Genomic DNA, 23081 nt, shown 5'->3' on the forward strand with positions numbered 1-23081 from the left:
TCGCAAACGGCATCAAACAATTAAAAGGTAGGACGGAAAACCTGGGTCAACGTGACAACCGGTAATACATATTAATGAATGCCAGTGTGTAATGCTGCTCTAGTCTGAAATCATGGAGCACGCCGCTGAGTTATACACCGATGGGCAAGTGTCGGAGGTCAGATGTGATGGGTGGCTAGGCTGGATAGTTCAGTGTATGTTCCAAGTATTCAGCGAGATGCAATATCAAGCTGGCTTGTCAAGTTTTAGATGTGAGTAAGAGTTTGCAGATGCCTTCCAAAGTAAAAGTGTGTTTGTGTAAGCAGGGCAGGTTTCTAGAGAAGGAAAAAAAACAGCTAAAATATCCTGCTAAATTACACAGAATTAGACAGAAACAGGAAAATGTTGAAGCCAAAAAATATGACTAACATCATATAAGAAATTTAATGTTCTAAACAGTTAAAAATATATATATATTTCAAGTGAGTACCTGACTGGGTTGCTGGTGAGTGACACTCTGAGGGAGTCCAAACAAGCAAAGAGTCTCTCATCGGTGGCACCTCCTTTCAGCTCACTCAGAAACTCCTGAGGAGAGACCTGACTGCTGCACCTCAAACTACCCTGTCAGAGAAAAACAGAGAGAAATGTCACTAACATTATCAAACCCTTTTTCATTTTTCACCCATTCAAGCAGATTGGTGCTTTAATTGCATGATTGGAAAAATCTACCAAGGGACTGTACCAAGATGGCTCCAGGCTGACCATATTTTAGTTTCCAAAAAAGAGGACAGAGGGGACAGGATACAGGGGGGTGGATGGATGGTTGATGGTTGAGTTATTGTTGGGTTTGAGGTGGTTAAATTGGCCCCCTTAGTAGCGCAATGACCATATCCTAAATATCAAAACTCAAAGTATGTAATTTCCATACCTAAAATAACTTTTATAAGTCACCCTTATGCAGATTGCAGTTTTTCCCAAAGCCTTACACTCCCCCGCCCCCATACACATTATATGTTTATGTATATGTATATGTATATGCAAGTTCATTTTCTGTCAACAGGAGGCGCTTTAAGAGCAGGGGAGAGAGCAGTTTCTCCAGTTACTACTGTAAAGCAGCGCTGAACTCACAAACACTTCATAACACTCGCACCGGTTTTTGATTTTGAGACGTGCAGTGCTCATGTTTATTCAATTAAGTCAAAGTCTTTTGGAAAATTTATTTGTGGTGGTAAATTGTTTTGATATTGTGGTGGCCATCACAAATAAATCAATGTATGGGAAACCCTGGATTGATCATAAACCCAGCTAAAAGGCTTCCTACCAGTGGTTGTCCTTCACAAAACTTAACATCTATCACAGTTTTATTAGTGGTGGGCGGTATGGCCCAAAAAAAATAGTATTTTTCAAAATTATACCAGTTTCATAGTATTTTTTTTTTTTTCATTCATGACGGGGTGTAAACCACATTTTCTACTGATTGAGAGAGGAATTAGTCTACTGCAGTAGATCGACTTAAAATGCCCTATTTTAATATTGTAGAAAAATTCCACTCTAAAAAGTGATGAAGCATGGCCCATTAATACATGTTAACCTCATTTATAATCGCAACATCGTTTGTTAAAATCAACATGCATGTACAGTAGGAGCATGTTGAGTGGCTATGTGGTGGTTTTGGCTATATTGCTTTTTTGTCTCATGCAGCGCACTGCCTGCGTTTAAGTAACAAACAAACAAACGAAATAAAAATAAAAACGATGCACATCTTTATAGGTGCTTGGAAACACTTTTTTTTACTCTTTTCTTGATGAGTCAGCTGTGGTACGGCCAGCTGAAAGTGATGCTTCTCTGCCGCTCACTGCATATAACAGACACAGAGAGAGACAACACTGTGCTGGGAGAGTCAGACCTTGTGGACCATCCGGCGCAGCACTGGCAAAATCTTCCAACTGAATCATAGCTAAGGTTTATGCAAAAAAGTCGCTAGGTTTGTCAGAATATATATTTTATGGAAAAGTCACTAAAAGTGTCTGAAAGTTGCTAAATCTAGCGTTGAAGTCACGCTTGTGTGTGTGAGGAGCGGGAGCTGATGAACATGAATGCAAAGTGTTTCAATACAAGAAATTCAGTCAAATGTAATTTATACAATATTTCCAACCTTTAGGGGTGGAAATCAACCTGTCGCAACAGTTTTAAAAATCATCCCAATTCCGTGCTAAAAGTGCAAATTTGGCAACCCTGAATCTAACACGAGCTGCATCCAAAGTGATTTAACCTCTTACCTTCCACCCCCGCAACAATCAGAGTCACAGCACGAGCACGCAGCAGTACACACACAGAGACAGCGCTGGGAGAGGCTATTTATCATCAGATTGCGTAAATCAGAGGAAAATTATGATTCTGCATGAAAAAATGTGAAGTAAACATGAGTAAATATATCTATAGATCTCCGTGTTCATGCATCTTTGGACTATAATCCCTTATTGACGCCGTTCAGTGAATCTATGTGAACACAAATAAACCGCTGCTGACATGACTAAATATGAATGAGTGGTGAATTTCTATTTAAAATTTGACATAATACGGATTTATTATTTTTCACTCCTGACATGAATTACTAAATTACTGTTACTGCAACAATGTTTAATCAACAATGTTTTATTAAGTGGTCAAATATCGAAACTAGAGTCTTTAATGTTTCTACTGATTGTACAGTTTTCCAGAGTGTGATGTTTAACATCCTGAAAGTGAAACAAGAATAATCTGGGGCCGTTGACGATCCCTGAACGCAAAGGTTTTAAATACACCACATACTGATAGTGGCTCCCGCACTTCTACTTCTGCTGCACAAGATGAGAACACATTTTATCATTTTCTGACTCATGACGTTTACTGCAAGACGTTTGCTCAGTCTAAACGCGCTTAAATCTGCACTAACGATGTTCCTGTCAAAGTGGGCTATTGTTTTTACATGCCATACGAAATCGGAGTAAGGGGCAAAAAACTACCCGTTGAGACAGGTTTATGCTTATGCCGTTTATGACCATAGTCCGATAAATCAAAACAGGTCATGCATAATCATTTTAAGAATGTGCATGTAAATGCGCATATTGATTTGTGATAGAAAACTGCATCAAAAGAATTAAATAAAGTTTGGGTTTCACCCAATGGTTATTTTTGGTATAGAGACCAAACAAAATCTCACAGGAACCACAATTTTGGTGATATCAACTTCAAATTTGGAACATAACTTGGTTAGACATATGGCGTAGATTTTATAGCAATTTGAAGTGCAAATTATTTTATAAAGTATTTATTTTATACAATAAAAAAAATGTATACTGCATTTATGGTCTTGCCATTTTTAGGGTTAAAGAGAATGACTTGCTTTGAAAGAGAATCTGTGTTGTTTGAGAATATGTCCTGTGTAAAAATTCACAATGAATGAACAACAAATGCGTTACTAATTAGTATTCTTTGAAAAGAAAAGATTTCTGTGACTTACAAATAAAGATTTCCCTCATTTTCAAACTACTGAATATTGATCATCATCTTCAAACTTCTTTTATTAGGCTGAAAGGCTTTCACTTTTGGAGAAGCCTGCAAAGAAACATGCAAAAATCAGTGTCTGCTGCCTGCCAAATTTGAGATTAAGAGCTCCTAGAATTGACAAACAAACTCTACAAAGAGTCCTGCCTGTTTAATTACTGACTTAACAAAAATCCAATTACTAGAAATTAGTTGGCAAAACTCATACTAAAACAATAAATAAGAAAAAAAAATTAAATGCAAATAAATATTGCACATTACAAAACGAACAAAGTTAGTCAACATCTTTATTCTGTTTGATTCAATCTACCTCTTACAGCCTAATGCTAGAAGAACATAATCACAGAAGAAGAAAAAACAAGAACAAGAATCAGGAAACCTCCATACCTCCCAATGACATTTAATATGCTTAGACATAAATATCTAACAGAGAATGATATTAGTTTCTTCTATTTTTAAGCCAGTAGGCTGTTTATGATGAGAGTGTTAGTATTTTTTTTTCTTCAGATACCAATCGTGATAAGAAAACATTAACACCCTTCTCATTTCTCATTGTTTGAGGTTCTCGAAGGCATGGCGTGTTAATGAGCAAATTGATTATGTGCGATTTATCTTTCTGATTTCCTCTTTCTGAAGATGCGGAGGGGGAAAATTGCTTTTGCTTGCTTCCACACATTTTTACATTTCCGAGTTATCTTGCAAATTTGGGCTGGCTGATATGCAGGTACTGAATATATGTGTGCAAGGTCATGGTTAGTAGTGGTGTGGTTAAGGTTCCAAACAGGTGGAAAATTTCTGGTAAATTTCCGGAAACTTTCCTAAATAATTTCCCATAAACAAACTGCAGCTTCTGTGGTGTTTTCCACACAGGGACCTAATGGAAAGTGTTGGCCTCTTTGAATGTGCAACCAACAGGACATACAAACAAAGAGGATGAGGAAACTCAAAAAAAGAGAGGAAGAGCTGAGCAAAATGATGAGACCTGCAGCACTCTGATTCTGGCCAACTCTAAACAACTCACTCTGATCTATGTGCATTCAGCAGGCATTACATGCATCCGTTAGAAGTCTTTCTCTCTTTCTGAGTAAATTATTCAATTTTTCTAGTGTTCAATCTCTTCTACACTCCCTACATATTCATTTTTATTTTGTTGTTAATTCTTGCAGACAGGACACAAACATAACCAGCAGGAGACCGACATGGTCAGCAGCAGCAAGTCATTACACCACAGGATCGGCCCTCCTTATCCTACCCATGGGGCACTGGGCCTGTGCGCTGCTGCCCTGACTGTCCCCACCGCAGGAGACTGAGGTCTTAATCATCGCATACAAGAGATACAGCTGCTTCCACTGAAAGTCCCTCCGCCCATCTCTTGTTCCCTTTCTTTACTATCCTGTCCTTCCTTTATCACCATGGTGACTGGCTTTTAGCATCCCTTCCACTCAATAGCCGAAATCCGAGGCAAAAAATCAACCCCACACACCATTATATTTGGGTTTTCGAAAGAGATTCTGGCTGTTTAGATTTGTTTTAAAAAATAATGAGAGCCAAAGGAAGAAAATCCTTATTTTTCGAGTTTTCGTTTATCGCTACAGAACCATGTTTGGGCTACTTACACATAATGAGTGTTTCTTTAAAACCAGGATTTTGGTTTGTGTTCTGGGCAGTTTATCCCATTACACATTAATAAAAAAATAAATAAAATCCAGTAGACAACATAAAAAGTCCTGGATAAGAGGGGCGCTCACTCGGGATAAAGTCTGCTCTTTGAAACCCGCATTATCCAAAGAAATCTTTACACGAATATGGCTTGCAGCGACAACATCAAACAACAAGAATTTCACATTAAGCAGCCAAGTCATGATCTCACAGCAGAAGCTCCAATCACCTGGTGGCGTCTTCCATCAGGAATCACAGGAGCGGAGGTAAACATCCTGGAGCATGCCCTGGGTCACAGATCGACCTGTCTGCTTAGTGTTGAGCCCACCTAGCCTGACAACAGGCCAATTAGATCAACTCGGTTCAGGTTATGACATTAATAAATCATGAAGCTAAGTTTCCTTGGGTAATTATAGCTATAACTCCCGTCAAGGTGCTGCAAACCTGATTCTCACTAGTTAGTGGTGTAATTTAGCAGACAGTCTCATACAAAGTGATTTACAGTACACTAATTGATAAGATAGTCCCATTGAAACATCCAGGATTTAGCGCTATGCTCAAGGGCAAAACAGTAATGGACGTAACATCAGCATCTTTAAGGTCTTCAAACCAGAAACTTGTGCGCTAACAAGCTTGGATCTGTAACTATTAAGTTATAGCGCTACCATAACCCGAATGAAGTTTAGTCTAGACCAGGGATTTTCAACCATTACAGAACTAGGGACTCGCCTCACTAGTGTTGTCACGGTACCAACATTTCAGTATTCTGTACCAATACCAGTGAAAATCCACGGTTCTCTGTACCAATTTTGGTACCAAAACAAAACACAAAAAAATGCTAATTTAAAAAAAATACATCTAGAATTTCATTTAATCCAACATGTGTAAATTTAATTTTAAAAGGCTTTTGTATTTTTGAACAATTTTAACCATTTTAAACATTCTCTAACACTCATATTTTACATTCACAATTCATTTAAAAAGCCTCAGGTGTTTAAAAACAGTAAATATCATCTTGTCCTTTGGTTATTTATTTATTTATTTATTTTTAACCCTATTATAAGTTATAGGAGCATTAAATAGTTAATAAAGTAACTTAATTCTAATTCTCAATTTATTAGCGTTAGCCACGCTTATGCTAACGATTGACTACTCTAAAACAGTGTTCAATTAAACTCACATTAAAATTAAAATCTTTAATTGTATTCATAATAGAAGTGGTGTTTCCAACAGCATTCATTCTATTTTTGGTGGCATATATATGCACATTCATTCTCTGCCAGCAGGAGGAGCTTGTACAGCAGGAGAGAGAGAGGTTTCCCCGGTAATGGCTGTAATCAAATAAACGCTTAGCCTGCAATCACAGATGCTGTTCATGCATTACAGGCAAGATGAAATTAAAAAAACATCCATCATTTTCTGAAGACATTTGGTTTTCTTTAGAAATGCAGTGATATCAAAACACCCGCACTGGGTTTCGACTTTGACACGTGCAGTGCTCATGTTTGAATTTTTTTGTAACGACTTGGTACCTAAGTACTGGGTCTTCTGACAACACTACACCCCACCCAGAATCACAGTCAACCCAGGAACCTACAGTTTTTCAAATAGATAAAATCAAATAAGTATTTAATATAATTAAATAAACAGTTAAGAAAAAATTATTAACACATACATATTTAAAATAAAATAATGCATACATTACGTAACAAACTAATCAGAAAACTAAAAACTAAAAGAGCAAAACAACTAAATAAAGACAGAAAAAATTAACAAATGAATAAATTAAAGAGCCAAAGAATGAAAGAATTACAGAAAGCATGAAAGAACTAATGTAAGAATGAAATAAAGAAACAAAACCAAATAAATGACTGGAAAAAAAATAACAAACAAATGAAAGATCAAAAAATAAGAACTAAAAGAAATATGGTTGAAAACCCTGGGTCTATTCTCCATCCCCGTATGCACTAACTTTGTTTGCATGTGATATCATTATCCAGAACAGTTAAATAGAAGATATTTAAATGTATATTAAAGCCTTTTGAGCATCAACAAAATGAACTTGAAAACTTTGTTAGATGATTTGTTTGTTCTAATAATGATGATTTTGGCAAGCTCAGCCCATGCTCTGCTTTTCCTGTCTTCTCTGTCCTCTGCAATATTGTCTATAATTACATGCCAGCAGAAAACAGCAGTGCATAAGCAAATGTCAGACATGCTTAGGGAATTGATCATCCATTTAAAGGACAGGTCACACATGCCTCTAAAATGCCAGAGCCTCTCCTATCCAATCAGGGCTCGAGAGCAACCGAGGGCATAAGAAAAAAAAAAAAAAAACATCATCAAAATGTCCCATCAACCTGTTCAGCTTCCTGTGGTTGTGATAATTAACACTGTGTTATGGCCGAATGTCACAACATGTTGGAGCTTCAGAGCCAAGAAATGTCTCTGAAATGATGGTGCCTTATCTGCCATTGATGCAGAGATATTATGATGATGAAGATGATGATACATTTCTTTTTTCTTTTTTTTACCCTCTGAAGTTGATAAATGCGTATACGCGTTATGAGGCATCTTCTCCTGATAAGCCCAAAAAGAACTTAAACTACACTTTCAGTATTAATCGTACAGATAAGAGCAATACATCAATGGAATCTGTAAAGGGTCTACTTTTTTGTATACAGACATAATAACAACAATTTTTGTGCATTTATAAAATAAAGATAACAAACAAGGTGTGCTGTTTGCAGCATTGTCTGCACTGCTCTTCATTTAGACATGCATCATTAAAATGAACTGTAACTCCGTGAATACTCAATGAAGAGACTTGAGAGTGATATCTATAAAAAAGGCTGACATGTCTACTTTTATACTAAACAAGTGCTGCCGAAAACAGATATTCTGTGATAAAGTAATCCATCTGAAAACAACGCGATGTCCATCTTCCAACTGCCTTAATTAACATCTAATGCGACCATGTCTAGGTGCTGAACGCGCTATTGATAAATAATATAAATAAATAAACAGTGGCCACACAAAAAAAAAAAAAAAAGTTATATTGGTTTCATATATTATTGAAAAAACTACAAAATATTATTATAAAAAAACTAATAAATAAAAACTATTTTGCATATGCACTGAACTTGAACTTACACTTAGACATCTTAATCAGCACTTGCTGACACAAATTAAAATATTTTTTATACAAAGCATGAAACTGATTTACTGAATTTATTTCCAAAAAGACATAATAAAAAAGACAATCACAAAAGATTTTCAAAGCTTTTGTTTTATCAACCAACAATTTTTACTTTTTTAAGTCAAAAAACACAACTCTGACCTCTGTACTGTACGTCTACCAGCAATCCCAACATGTGAGTAGTGAGTTTTTCCTCAACAAGAGAATGTACAGTTCCCTAGAATGTGGAGAAAAGGGCTAGTCCTCAAGGACGTCAGTGTGTGCATGAGTTCTTACTGCGTGCTGCACATCTGATTTCACTGCTTGAGTCCTATGGGAGCTCATTTAATGAATCAGGTGTTGAGCTTTTTGTGGAGCAAATATCTGGGACATGCTCCCACCTTCCTTATGCCACTGCCATATTCTTTAACTGAACGTCCCAATAAAATAAATAAATGAAATAAATTGTGCCTGTTAGTGACAAGATTGCCAATAAATTACCAAAAAAATTAAGAGTTCAGTATCTCTCTATACTCCTCAGAGCAGAAAATAAAACAAAATCTAGTGTATGTGTGTGGCACGCAAGTGCCAAGGCGGTCAGGGAAACATGGCCGTCTGCCCAGGTCTTCTCCTGCATGTCATTTCTGGACAAGTTTTTCCCCTGGTCCACGTTATGATTCATAATGAGCCAAATCATCATTACCCATTGAAGCCTGAGATGCATAATGCACACACCCACACTCACTGAAAGTGGTCCAGCAAAGAACATTAATGATTATGTACTAATCTTACACCAGAGGAGTGCAGACTTTGGCCATAAAGCAGTCTTTTCACACTGAAAGCAAAATTTGGCGCAATGACATTTTTGAATCGAAACAATCAATCCCTATGAGGCTATTCACACGCGATCATTCGCGGTAGGTGGTATCCGAGAACAGACTTATTCTCATATGTTTTATATATATATATATACACAGACAATTTCTAAAATCTCCATTGAATTATGTGATCTGGAGTGTCCGTTTTGTTTTGTTCCACGTGTGCGAATGTTATTAGTCAGACCTCTACATATTCCAAAAACAAGAGAAACATTCATATTCATTCTTTAACTACGTTCTTCCCACAGATTAGAAAAGTTTAAATGTACCTCTCCCATCTCAGTGCATGCAATTAATCTCTGTAGCGTGCGGCGCCACTATGTTAGCATTTAGCTTAGCACCATTCATTCCTTTCTGTGCATTCACACCAGACGTGACTTGCGCAAATAAATCACACTTTTCACGCGTAATGGGGCGCTTGAACATCGTTTAGTTTTTTTGCAGTTTTTCACAGAGTTTATTCGCTTCATTCGCGCATGAAATTAACTTCACAACAGACAGAAATTTGCATCATGGGAGGGGCTTCTGCCAGTTGAGTTCACGCAGCATTGTGATTTCAACCACCATTTTTATTCTGATATTTTTTAAAATATTACTGTTATTGTGTCATGAAATGTAGTTTTAAAAGTATTTCAGGCTAGAATGTAGTTGTTTAAAACTCAAATCTGCTGTTTATTTATAAAGACAGCACCTATTTAAAAATGTGTTTAGCAGATTTCTGAACTCCACGCGATCAGCAATTATCCGCCTAGAGCAGACTAAACTTGGCTAGTTCTTCTGACATTTGCCGCTTGCTCTGATGTCTATTAAGTGGTTAAACATAAAATATAATTTGTATATATACTATATAATTCTAACAGGTGATCTTTGGTCTTCATTCAATTAATCAATTTCTTTCCAGCAAGATCCTGTTTATTCCTGTTTCTGTAAAAGTATGAAGAAGTATCATACAGCTTCATGTATCCACATACAGCGATGATGACTTTGACCTCCATTGTTTCGTATTTTCCCTCCACTCGCTACTTAATAATCACATCACTACTAGAGCAAGCTCCTGATTGGTTAAAGCAGTGAAATTTTGCCAAACTTCAGATTAAGTATGTATGGCAGTAAGTATTAAGTAAGTATGGCGGCACAAAATAAAACATGCCGATTTTCTAAGTGGATAAAAAATTATAACTATAATGAATGGTGGAAGAGCACTTTGCAGCACTTCGACCTCAGCGCAGTAATATCATCACTCCTGAGAACTCCCCCAAACTACTACCAATAGGTGTGCATGGAGAGGGAGAGGTGAAATATGGAAAAACGTTGACATTTTTCCTTTAAACAGCCTACAAAGTAAGTAATTAATTTTAATTTATAAAGCACATTTACACAAGGCGCAAAACTGCCCAAAGTGCTGTAAGTGCATGCAAGAGTGCATGTCTGCCTATTATAGAATCAAAACAACTTTAGATCACAATTGGAAGAAGTTATTACAAGCACTCAATGATAGTTTATAGTTGGTTTTAAGCAAAAATATTAATAAATCGCATACATTTTCAAATGTGCCTTGATGCTAATTGTACTTATATTTATATTTTAAGATGTTTTCTTGTAAGCATTATAGATTGTTTGTGTTTCTGGTATATAACTGCACTTTATTTAGCTATATTTCATTCTGTATATTGAGCAGTGAACGATTTTAAATCCATATATGAGATACATATATGAGGAAAAATGCATTGCTGGTCAGCACCACCTAGTGTGCAGGAGTGAATTAGGCAATCAATATTTTTTTGCATAGTGTGAAAGCAACATTTGTATAAAAAAAGCTATGAAAAATTAAATCCAAAACTATATCATACCTATTGACTTGTATTGCACTTTCATAAATACATTTTCTGTTCATGTGCTCTACAGAAGAAAAAAAATGCAACAAGCAAATACAACATGAAGTTGAGTAAATGACGACAGAATATTCATTTGTGAGTAACTATCCCTTTAGGGAAGATGTCTAGGCTACATTTAATCTAAAGGTGTAGATGCTGTATTTCTCTCTACTGCCATGTGATTACAAATCATTACAAAGAAAAATGTCAAAGTAGTTTACTGACTCGATGGGATTGCACATCTTTGAGACCTTTAAGGGTTTTAGAGCTGCAATCTGGATTTTGATGACATTTATTTTGGACTAATTTCAAACTGACTTTACGATTCCACTTGGCAAACTGGCTGCAAAGCCTGGCAATACACAAGACTCTCCAATTTTAAAATAAAGTGCTTAGCCCCAGGCGTTTCTAGAAGGTACTAGCATATAATGTGGGTTTCTCTCTTTAAATCTCACCTCAGCACAAACTCAGAAAAATATACCCCCCAACACACACACACACACACACACCTTTCATCTGTGGAGTTTAATATATATGTCTCTTTCAAAATAAACTTCAACTTCCTTGGGTTATTCTGCACGGTATTAGTCTCCCAGATGAATTGCTAAGGAAAATGTTTGCCCTGGGCATCAGATGGCCTGCTAGTGGACTAGCCACCGGGGAGCACTTCAACAGTGACTCCCAATTACAGACCCCACAGAGGGAATGGTTGTCCACATCCTGATATCAAACGCAGAGGGCCACTTTGGTTGGAGAGAAAACAAGATCTAAAAGCTTGGAAGAGAATGTGTGCATAGGGCCTTTAATGACTAAGGATTTTAGCATGCTGTTGAACTGAGACACAATGTACTCAGTCAGGCCCACTGTCTGTTCCCAGGTTCCATTCAATCTTCCTCCTTCCCTCCATCCTAATTATTCATCATATTTCCCGGTGCGAGTGGGAGGTCTGTACCGTCTAAACAGCATCTGACATTATTGAGATACAAACCACACAGGAACTTCTCCATTTAGTGCCTTCAGAGATGGCATTAAGCAAAAGAGCGGAAGGAGAGGAGCACTGATACAGCCCTCTTCATCAACACAAAGGCTAACCTTAATGCATAATGCAAATGAGCATGGCAGCATTGGCTCGGCTCTCCTTTCAGCGCTCTGATATAATTAAGAGCTCTGGGGCCTGTCTATTTGGGCCCGAGAGAGGACTTTTTTCCTCCCTTCTTGTTCTCTTTCCTTCTCTTTCTCCATCCCACTTTCTAAATCCTGAACGTGTGTATTGGATCAGCGTTGTGAAAAGGTACTTATGGCTGCCCCAACAGAGTCAGAGTAGCTTTTATCGTGTCAAATCGGAGAATTATTCTGTGATCTATATTCAATTAGACACGCTGACTCTTCGTGAACGGAACAACACTCCCATTAGTCTCCCAATTTCAATTCCAAAATAGTATCAGACACCGCTGACCTTCATCTGCACAGGTGGAAGTAGAAAGAAAAGAGACACTAAACAAGAACACAGATGAGTATCTGTAACAACATTTGAGAGTCCTTTGCTTTTTATGAGATAAACTGATGGCAATTCTAATGTCATTGCCAGAATAAACAGATCAAGGCAATGACAAAAAAAAAAAAAAAAAAAACACAGAAACAAAATACACTACATGAAATGAAAGAATCACTTTAACATCAACCTTTCAAGTTTCAAAGAGAACATTAAATATAATTGTGCATCAGCTCCTTTGACTTAAAAACAATACGGCGCTGTCATCTAGCTGAGGTGACGGACCAGAGGGAGCATGTTTTATTATGAGAAAGAGTCTGAGCCCAGTGGAGACTTCAGTCAAAGTCTGCAATTGCATGGTGCCAAAAACAGAGACGTCTTGACAAGATACAGCCCATAAAACTTGTCTCCTATTATGTCCTCAAGCAACTCTATCAAAAGACAATTTTTCAAAACACAAAGAGTACAGCAGTTTACTTCACTTGCCTCGCTATATATGAAATGTACAGGCCACAAAAATGGCCACATATGATATAACAGTTGCTCATTTAGCAGCCTTTATTCGTTTGTCCATTTGTTCTGTCTGTTACTGCCCCTTGAGTGTTTATTTAATAGAAAGTTTGATTTAATCAAGCTATCAGTTACAAATAAAAGTACAATTTCATAACTTCAATTTAATTATTTTAATAACTACAATTGATTCAATAAAATGTAATAAAATAAATGTAGAAAATGAGTCTGCAGATTCAACAAAAAAAGCAAAGTATAAGAACTCTAACATCTACTAGATTCTCATCCAAAACATGATTTTCCTCCACACAGACAGCTGACACGGCATGCAGAATGTGAGGGGAGATGCATGGAGAAGCATGACATGGCCTGAGGTCTGTTGGTGGGTGTGGGGGGCCTCGCATCAGCCCTGACTCACACTATGGAAGAGAAGCTTGCCTCCATCCAAAGTTGGTAAAACAGAGTTAAACAGTGACAGCAGCAGAAAGCCTGTAAAGTGAAAGGTGGAGACTGTGCATCCGTTTTCTGACTGAACGAACTGCGAATTCACACAGAAAACAAACACACTCAGGCTGGGCTTGTTTTGCAGCTCTCCAGTGCCATCTATAGGTTACACTGTTGATGAGTTGGATATTAAAACTGAAAGGAGATGGTTAGTAGACTGTAGCAAGAAGTTATGACTAAATCAGACACATTCATCTAATCATAAAATAGTCCACAGATTGGTTTAAAAGTGGATTTAAGAGCACTTAAGTCTGAAAATGGATTGGGAAATTATGCTATGTAGGAAGAGTGCTGTCATTTTCAGCTCTCAAGGCTTTCATGCAGCCCAATCTGAGAGAAATATCTGGCTGTCATGGAAACAGCTTCCTAAGATCATCACAAGAGGGGTCAAGTTGATTTCTGTCAATCAAGTGCCCATTTAGCATGACTAATTTTCAAATTAATGGAATCTGTACCTAAACATCCACTTAAGACAGTTGTCTGAAAAATTTCTGAAAATAATGTTCCTTTTAAAGTTTCCATTCAGAGGCTTTGCAAATAAATTATGATCTGAATGATAAACTGCACTGCCCCTCAGTGGTCATCCAAACAAAACCAGATCAATCAATATAAAAGCAATTTGTTACAGCAAATAATATCACAGAAAAGAATAGAATTTTAAAAAATAATAATAATTAATGGGTTAATCACAAAGATCTAAATTCTATCAAAGAAATAATAATAATAATAATAAAGAAAACATCTCACTAAAACTCTAAACTTACCTGAAAATCATATATTATACATAGAATACTCTTAACAATTTCAGACTACTAGGAAAGTCATATACTTGGAAAGGCTACTTATGATGCTTACTGTGCCTCAGTTCACATTTATTGTAATTACATGGAAAAGAGTGCATAATACAATTCTTCAAAATCTCTTTTTGTCTTTCACAGAAGTCATTCTGAAACGCCATGAGTGGGAATAAACCATAGCATTTTTCATTTTAGGGTGCTTTAACAAAAGGGGGCCGTTTCAACTGCATCTATTTACCGACGTGATGCTGAGACCAGCGTGTTTTATAGCCTTTATTGTAAACAGATAACAGTCTGCAGTCCAGAGCAATTAGGAGGCGTTTAGCATTCTTTGTTTGCTGTGTACAATTGTTGACAGGCAGCCATTTGTTTTACTTTGCCAATAATCGATCTGTTTAACAATCAATCAATCATTTTAATTGTGGTTTCAGCAGTGCCTACAACCTGGGAAACTGTTGAGGTGCCACCGGAAAAAGCTGTGGAGGTTTTCGAACACACGACACCCAACCCCACCACCAAACTGATGACCTAAAAGTGAGGGCGAAATATAAAACAAAATACAAAAATGTTATTTCCGTTACTAAAAATAGATGTGGATTTGGTCTTATACAGATGCTGATAATTACACAGCTCTCAAAAAAGCAGTACATGCATTTGAATATCCAAAACAAGCACACCAGACAAACGCATCCCTTTCCAATAGACGCCTACATCTTTCAAAATCCAATTTAGAAAGTGAGCATAGGAAAGTCAGTCTGGATGCTTCTCAGAGTCTGCAGTACATCCATACAGGGGCATCAAAACTAACAAACAAAAACTCTCCCACCCCTCAAAAAAGTCTGACAGTTTGCCAGTAAATGCACAGATGTAAGCTTCTCAAAAGGCTGAGATATTCAAAGACATGTATACTGAAAGCCCTAGCCCTTTTTTTTAACCTATTACTTCTCATTATAGCGAGCAATTGAGCAAGAATAGGGAGCATCTCTAAAACACACTGAGAGATAAATCTGCATCTTAATCTAAAGCACGAGGAGGAAACAACATGGGAACATGACCTCCAAGTCAACTAAACCAGACCCTCTGTGTATTAGGGGCTTTTGCAACATGTAGTTCTAGGGCCTATGCTATAGAAACTACTAATCATGACGGTTAATGAGAACTACATTTTCACCCAGAGTCATTTTCCTCTTTGGATAAAATGCCAACAGGAACTATGAAGTGACATAAGCCGGCCAACAGCAATGTCATTTCAGTGCAGCATTCAACAATGTAAAGAACAGAAAAATGCAGGACTCTGTGATCGGAGTTGTGTTTTTGATGTGTATACTGAGTTTCGTGATAATGGAGATAGAATGCAGATGCATATGTTATTTAATAGAATGAGCAAATCTTTAGACTAAGAGACGAAATCTACAGCAATTTGCATTTCTGCATGTGAGCAAATAAAAAATAAAAAAAAAGCAAAAGCAATGCCGCAGACAAAGGCGATGGGTAAAAGTCTATATTGTGAAAGGCCTCTGCTGGGTTCAGTACCCCCTCACTGCAGAGCACAAGATCCAGGGTGCGAGGCAAGATCCTTACCCCTGGATCATGTGTTCTTCAGTAAGGACCATCTCGCCGGGTTTGAGCTGAAGAAAATTAAAAAATGTTATTTTATATGAATGTTTTTTGAGGCGAACTGGCTGTTTTCAGAAAAGTTTACATAGCGTTTTCTTTTTGTCTTGCTGTATAATGGATTTAAATAAGTATTAATACACTGCAGCCTCTGGTTTTACAGCAGTAACAAAGGAAATGCTGTTTTACTGTTCCATATGCACCACCTACTGTCAGTGTGTGACACTGCATCTCTGCAATAGGGCTACTTTGCTATAACATGGCAATGTTGGTAAAATGAATACTCTCTCGTGATGCTCTGCTCTGGTCTCATGCTCTGATAATAATAGCTTTGTAGGATTATATATTATTTGGATCATTAGTTTTTTTTTTTTTTTTAAGTTATATCTAATTCTGTTGCATGGAACAGAATAAAAGTTATGTATTGATATTTTATATTAAGTTAACACTTTACAATAAGGTTCCATTAGTTAGTGTTAGTAAATGTAGCCTATTAACTAAGATTAACAATACATTACTGTATTTATTAATCTTTCCTAATGTTATTTCATGTTAATTCAGAGTGCATTAACTGTTAACAAGCACAACTGTTGATTTTCATAGTAAATGTTGAAATTAAAATGAACTAAGATTAATAAATGCTTAAAGGGTTAGTTCACTGAAAAAATTATGTCATTAATAACTCACCCTCATGTCATTCCAAACCCATAAGACCTCCGTTTGGAACACAGTTTAAGATATTTTAGATTTAGTCCGAGAGCTCTCAGTCCCTCCATTGAAGCTGTGTGTACGGTATACTGTCCATGTCCAGAAAGGTAAGAAAAACATCATCAAAGTAGTCCATGTGACATCAGAGGGTCAGTTAGAATTTTTTGAAGCATCAAAAATACATTTTGGTCCAAAAATAGCAAAAACTATGACTTTATTCAGCAGTGTCTTCTCTTCCGTGTCTGTTGTGAGCGAGTTCAAAACACAACAGTTAAATGATATCTGGTTCACAAACTAATCACTCGATATAACCGGATCTTCTTGAACCAGTTCACCAAATTGATCTGAATTGTTTGAAACGGTTCACGTCTCCAATAAGCATTGATCCACAAATGACTGAAGCTGTTAACTTGTTTAATGTGGCTGACACTCCATCTGAGTTAAAACAAACCAATATCCCGGAGTAATTCCTTTACTCAAACAGTACACTGACTGAACTGCTGTGAAGAGAGAACTGAAGATGAACACCGAGCCGAGCCAGATAATGAACAAAAGATTGACTCGTTCTTGAGTCGAGAACCGGTTGCATTGGTTTTTGGATCACCAGTAGTGATGGGAAGTTCAGTTCTTTTCTGCAAACCGATTCTTCCGAACATTTCGATTCAATAAACCGGTTGAAGAAAATGCTTCACCGGTTCTTTTGCGCTCTAATTAATGACGTCATTGGCGATGATTGCCCTTCATTCAAGCCTTTGGTTTACCTGGGCTCATAAAATTAGCATAGAAACAGTTCAGAATCAATCACCAAATCACCAAAATCACCAGTTTGGTTCAGGCGCTCTGTGTGTCAGTCTGCTTCACGCTGAATCACACATGTACAGTATCATTAGTTCCCCGGTTCTCGAATATGATGCATCCGACAGAAACGGTTCTAGACTCGAGAACGAGAAATTAACTTTCGTTTCAAATGATTCAGTTTGATTTGGTGAACTGGTTCAAGGAGATCCGGTTACATCGAATGATTCGTTCGGGAACCGGATATCACAAGCTGCTTTGTTTTGATCTCTCTCATAACAGACACGGAAGAAAAGACAATGCTGAATAGTTGTAGTTTTTGCTATTTTTTTGGACCTAAATGTATTTTCGATGCTTCAGAAAATTCTAACTGACCCTCTGATGTCACATGGACTACTTTGATGATGTTTTTCTTACCTTTCTGGACATGGACAGTATACCGTACACACAGCTTCAATGGAGGGACTGAGAGCTCTCGGACTAAATCTAAAATATCTTAAACGGTGTTCTGAAGATAAACGGAGGTCTCACGGGTTTGGAACGACATGAGGGCGAGTCATTTATGACATAATTTTCATTTTTCAGTGAACTAACCCTTTAAGAATTCATGTTAACTAAAAGTTAACTAATGTTAACTAATGAACCTTATTGTAATGTGTTACTAATATTAATATAAATGCTGTCCAATCAATTTTATTGCTACTTTCAGTAAAACATGTTTGTTTATTATTATTATTATTATTATTATTATTATTATTATTATTATTATTCAGTATGATTAAAATTGAGTTAAATTAAAAAGTCTTACAAAATTTATTTGTATTATTTAGTAAAATCTTTAGTTTAATCTTTAAAAAGCATTTTTGGCTCCAGCTTCGGTTTTCAGCCAAAAGTTTCGAAAAAACTATTCTGTTTTTGCTTCAGATTTTTAAATGATACAGTGTAATATAAATCAAACATTGCACATGTGTTTTTGTTCTGTACTGTCCTGAAGATCTATAAATACAAAAACCTAAATAATCATTTAAATTCTATCTTTGTGCTATATTTTTAATTGTGCTATTACTTTATTTGTTCTTATTTACTGACTGTACACTTGTCTTTTATAAATGTAGGAACTTTGTAAGGGAAACAGGTCAATTTAGCTCAAAGGGAATAATTTAAGATTTTAAAGGGAATTTGAACAGAATCACTGTTTCACGGCTGTTCACGGAGACGCGCCTGCGGTTAAGTGAACGAGCCGTTTAACATCAAATCTGCGCTGGATACTAATATCCAAACTATAGTGAAAACACTATCAATTAGCACAGTAACAAGATCGGCAGTTTAAGACATTAACTTGTAAGCACAAAACACAAGATACTTCTCTTTTCAATATGAATAAGGCTTTATTAGATAAATCTAAGACATATAAACTAATCTAACACATAAACGCACGCACTCACACATTCACACAAGTTGCAGGAAGATCGAAAGTTAGGAAAAGATGAGTTTAAGAGAATGGAAATATGGAATCCCAAGTTTACAGCAATACGTTAAATTGCATAGACATGCACAACCATCAATCACGTAATTAGCCCTTGCACTGAGTTCCTCAATGTGACTAAAATTATATTAGATACACCAGCACAACAAATATCTGGGGATACGTTGCCTTCGTTTCCTGTGAAAGGGACTCCCGTTGAAAGGGGTATCCCGGTGTCGCTGATTGGCTGGAAGTTCAGTAGTGAAGTGACGTCTTGGGAAGCCCGTGGTTGTTGGGCGTTGGCTGAAAGTGCAGAGTCGTGTGCGCTGGTCGAAGTTGAACGGGCATCCGAGGTCAGGCGTCGGAGACTCGACGTTACAAAACTTAACTCAGAACACGAAACTCTCAAACGGAAAAGAAAAGAAATAAAGTTTGACGAGACTAGGTTGTGTTCCTTCTCATCGTGGCATAGTAGCAGCAGGCAGGCACGCTGGAACCGCGCTCAAAGAACAATGATGACTAAACCGCATGGCTAGAAGCTACAAGCTAGCAGAAGCATAGCTAGAGACTAGAAACAGACATGGCTAATAGCAGCAGCAAGGGACTAACAGCAGACTAAAAGCAAAATTTCATGGTGTCCAAAGTATTTAAACTTCCTTGTGGGCCACCCCTCAAATGTTGCCTTGACCAATCAGATATGGTCTTGGCTCGGGGTATCATAAATCATTGTTTATCTTACCAAGCATGTGGTTCTTGCCTCACAGGGTCTAATTTTGGACATGATTCCTATAACACGATTATGATATATTTTACAAATAAATGATTGTCAGGACAATATCAAGCAAGAAAATTCGATTATGTCAATACTAGACATGACTATGTATCCTATAGTTATCAAAAGACATACACAATAAGTGATTATACATGATAGTCAAATGTGTGGGTTACACATAAATGAATATGGAGTTAAGCAATGGAATGATTCATTTCTAAGTCTTTTTGAGTTCATTCTGGTCCATATATAATGTACAAAAAGCAGTTTCTTTGCCATTCTCTGGCAAAGGGACTTTTCTGTGAAGACAAAGGTTTAAAGCCCTTCCCCTTTAGGAATTTCAGTCTGGTTCTGCTGGCTGGGGGAAGTCAATGCAAGTATTTAACTTGATCTCCTGGGTTTACATGTGATGTCCAGCGTTGCATTTCAATCACAAACAATAAATTTGACAATCTCTTCTTCGAATTAAAATTGTTAATAATTGTTCTATTGGTGTTAATGTTGAAAGCTGTTGTGTGAACAAGTTGGTTGGTTGGTTATCTTGCTTGGTTCTTGTGGCACTAGAACTGATTTATGACTTCCTGAGGAGTTCGGCTCTCGTTTCAATGCACACAGCTCTGATAGACTCTTTGATTTGTCTGGTTCGACTCATTTCTGCTACACTTTATATTTGTCAGGCTAGTGGTTTTTGCCGGGGTATTGAAATTGAAATCGAGAATTGTAAAATTTAACTGGTATCTAAAATATTGGTGTGATATAAGCTTATTTGTTATAACACAAGAACAGCAACAATTAAATTTTTTTGTGGCAGGGCCAGTGAAAATGTTGGCAGGGCAAGTAAAAATCTGAACCAGTGGCACAGCTGGAACAGTAAAAAAATAAATAAATGAATAAATAAATAAATAAATAAAAACTTAAGTGTTGAGCCCTGACACAATTCAAATAATTAATTAATTAAAACTAAAAAGATGATCAGGCCACAGAGCTACAGACGAGTTTGGTCAGTTAAAATGGGCCTCACGATTGCGCCTTTAATTGCTTATGCCCTCTTTCTCTATTTGACAGCCATACCTCCATTGTCACCATCACAGCTCATTGTCATGCAAAAGCCTGGTTCATTAAAATACACTCCATTACCAAACCTACAGTGTAATTATGAGATAAAGAATTTATCACATGCACTGAAATGCAAATCAAAAAAGGTGTTCTTTCTTTCTCCATTAAAATAATTGGTTTGCAAACACAGCCTTTCAGCAATGACAAAAACTAAATTGAGAGTAGATTGTGGAAAGGCTATCATGGCCTTGTGAAACCTTGGAGGGAATTACAGAACTGTGCTTATGGAAGTTAAAGCGTCAGGGGATGGAGAGGAAGTAAGGCAAAGCTACAACTGCAAATTGAACAACTAAAAAAAAAAAAAAACTTTTTTCTCTTCGGTTGGAGTTGAAGAGCAGCACACTAGATATCAGAAGAGTTAAGGTGAAGATGGGGGAAAGGGTCTGATCTGATTTAATATCATGCCTGTCTTATTTCACTGAGCACCTGCAATTTTCAAAAAAGCTTTTGTCGACAATAGAATTCACATTTATCTGGCAATTATCTTCTGAACTCCACGGGATGCTTTACTGTTATCACAGTAAAGCATCCATTTTCCATAAAGGAACATTTGAGCTATTATAATACTTTTCTTTGGAAATTATTCCTAAAAAAGGCAGACAACCACAAGATGCGCAATTAGTCAGTAAGAACGGAAATGATTTTTCAGCAGCATGATGTGGTAAACAGGTGCACAACCAAAAACTGGTTAAGCTGTCTTTCAGAAAAAAAAAATAGCTGGAAGTGTTCGAAGCTGAAATTGGCACCTTCAGCACTGAATTGAATTGATTCAGGGACTTGCATTATTTACTAAAGAAACTGAAAAACACTCATTTGTAAATCAATCAGGTGCAGCCTTTCAAGATTAAAAACTACAGAGACATAATTATTAATGCATCGCTTTATCTTTTTTCCTGTTGTTCACAGACAGTTCAACAGTACTTATTGAAGTATTAAAATAACTAAGAGACCTTGAAGAGGATAGGTAGAAAGAAAAGAAGGCTGCATAATATGCAGAGTTCTCATTAACACATTAATAGCAGCATTAAAAACAGGTGTGCTGATGTTTCTGCGTTTTTAAACAATGAAAACTCGCTCAGTGAGACCCAATGAGTCAAAAGGTTTTATTAACAATTTGATAAAAAACATCAATAATAGAAATAAATGCTTAGCTCAAATACACTTTTTCCTGATTCATTATAATCCAAAACATACTACCTAGGTTTCTGAAAAAAATATCTGCATTTAAATCAGTGCTAATCTAAAATGAGTTCACACATCTTTCATAAACTTTAAACCTTCAGATTTAATGCTTCAAAGTTTTCCATAAGAAGTAGCCTAAAATATATCACCATATTAAATGAAAATGTGTATAACTGTAAAAACATTAAATGTTCTTTAACTTTTACCATTAGTAGTATCCATTGTATCTGTTTCAGGTTGAGTAATTGAGGTTCTCAAAGTACTTTTTATAACACACAAGGGGAAAATTAACAGGGCACGATTCTCTTACAAATGTTCTTATGCCTGTGATTTAATCCAAAACATAAAATCCTATCTGTTTAATTCAATACACCCTCTCAGGTTCCTCTCCTTTCTAAGAAAAGCTCTATGCAAGCTCTCTGAACTTCAAGAAATGTAGATTAAGCCATAACTTAAGAGGCAAGGTGTGAGCTACACTTAAAAGGTGTGTAAATGTCAAGTGCTTTAATACAGCCATAAATAAAAGAGATAAAATAAAGAATATGAATCTTGTGTCACATTCAGCCGTGGCACAGACGTGTCTATCTGAGGGAATTAAGAGATTATAGCAAAATCTCACCATCACTTTTACGGCAGGCTCACAGCAGATAGTGCCTAATTCCTGTCTGCAATCTGCTGGGGTCAACCGTCGACAAATGGAGAAGTGGAATTTGTGGGTTATTGGCAGAGGATCTTTAATAGGGCTGACATTTACCATCATCCTCTCCCTGATAAAAAAAAAAAAAATGACCATTTCTCTGTGAAACACAAAAAGGAAAGATGTCCCGAACACCTTATATGATAAACCAGGAGTTCATAAGTAAGAGTCAGTCAAGGACGGGAATTAACTTAGAGCAGAAAGAATTTTGGAGTGGATAGCTCCCCTTCAACCTCTCCTTAGGCTCCTTCGAGTGCTGCACGTGTCCCACATGCAACCCTTTCAAAGGCAGGTCAATGGCAAGAGATAATTAGC

The 23081-nt window shown here is 36.8% G+C and overlaps 1 protein-coding gene across 1 annotated transcript in view; it reads right to left on the reverse strand.

The window, feature by feature from the left end:
- LOC127968161 (protein diaphanous homolog 3-like) overlaps window positions 1-23081 on the reverse strand; it is a 331343-nt gene that overhangs the window by 228605 nt on the left and 79657 nt on the right. The window contains exon 4 of the mRNA XM_052569110.1: window positions 470-600. Coding sequence (XP_052425070.1) covers window positions 470-600 — 131 coding nt within the window. The remainder of the gene's footprint in view (window positions 1-469; window positions 601-23081) is intronic.

This window comes from Carassius gibelio, chromosome B11, assembly GCF_023724105.1.
Source record: "Carassius gibelio isolate Cgi1373 ecotype wild population from Czech Republic chromosome B11, carGib1.2-hapl.c, whole genome shotgun sequence".
NCBI classification, from domain to species: domain Eukaryota; kingdom Metazoa; phylum Chordata; class Actinopteri; order Cypriniformes; family Cyprinidae; genus Carassius; species Carassius gibelio.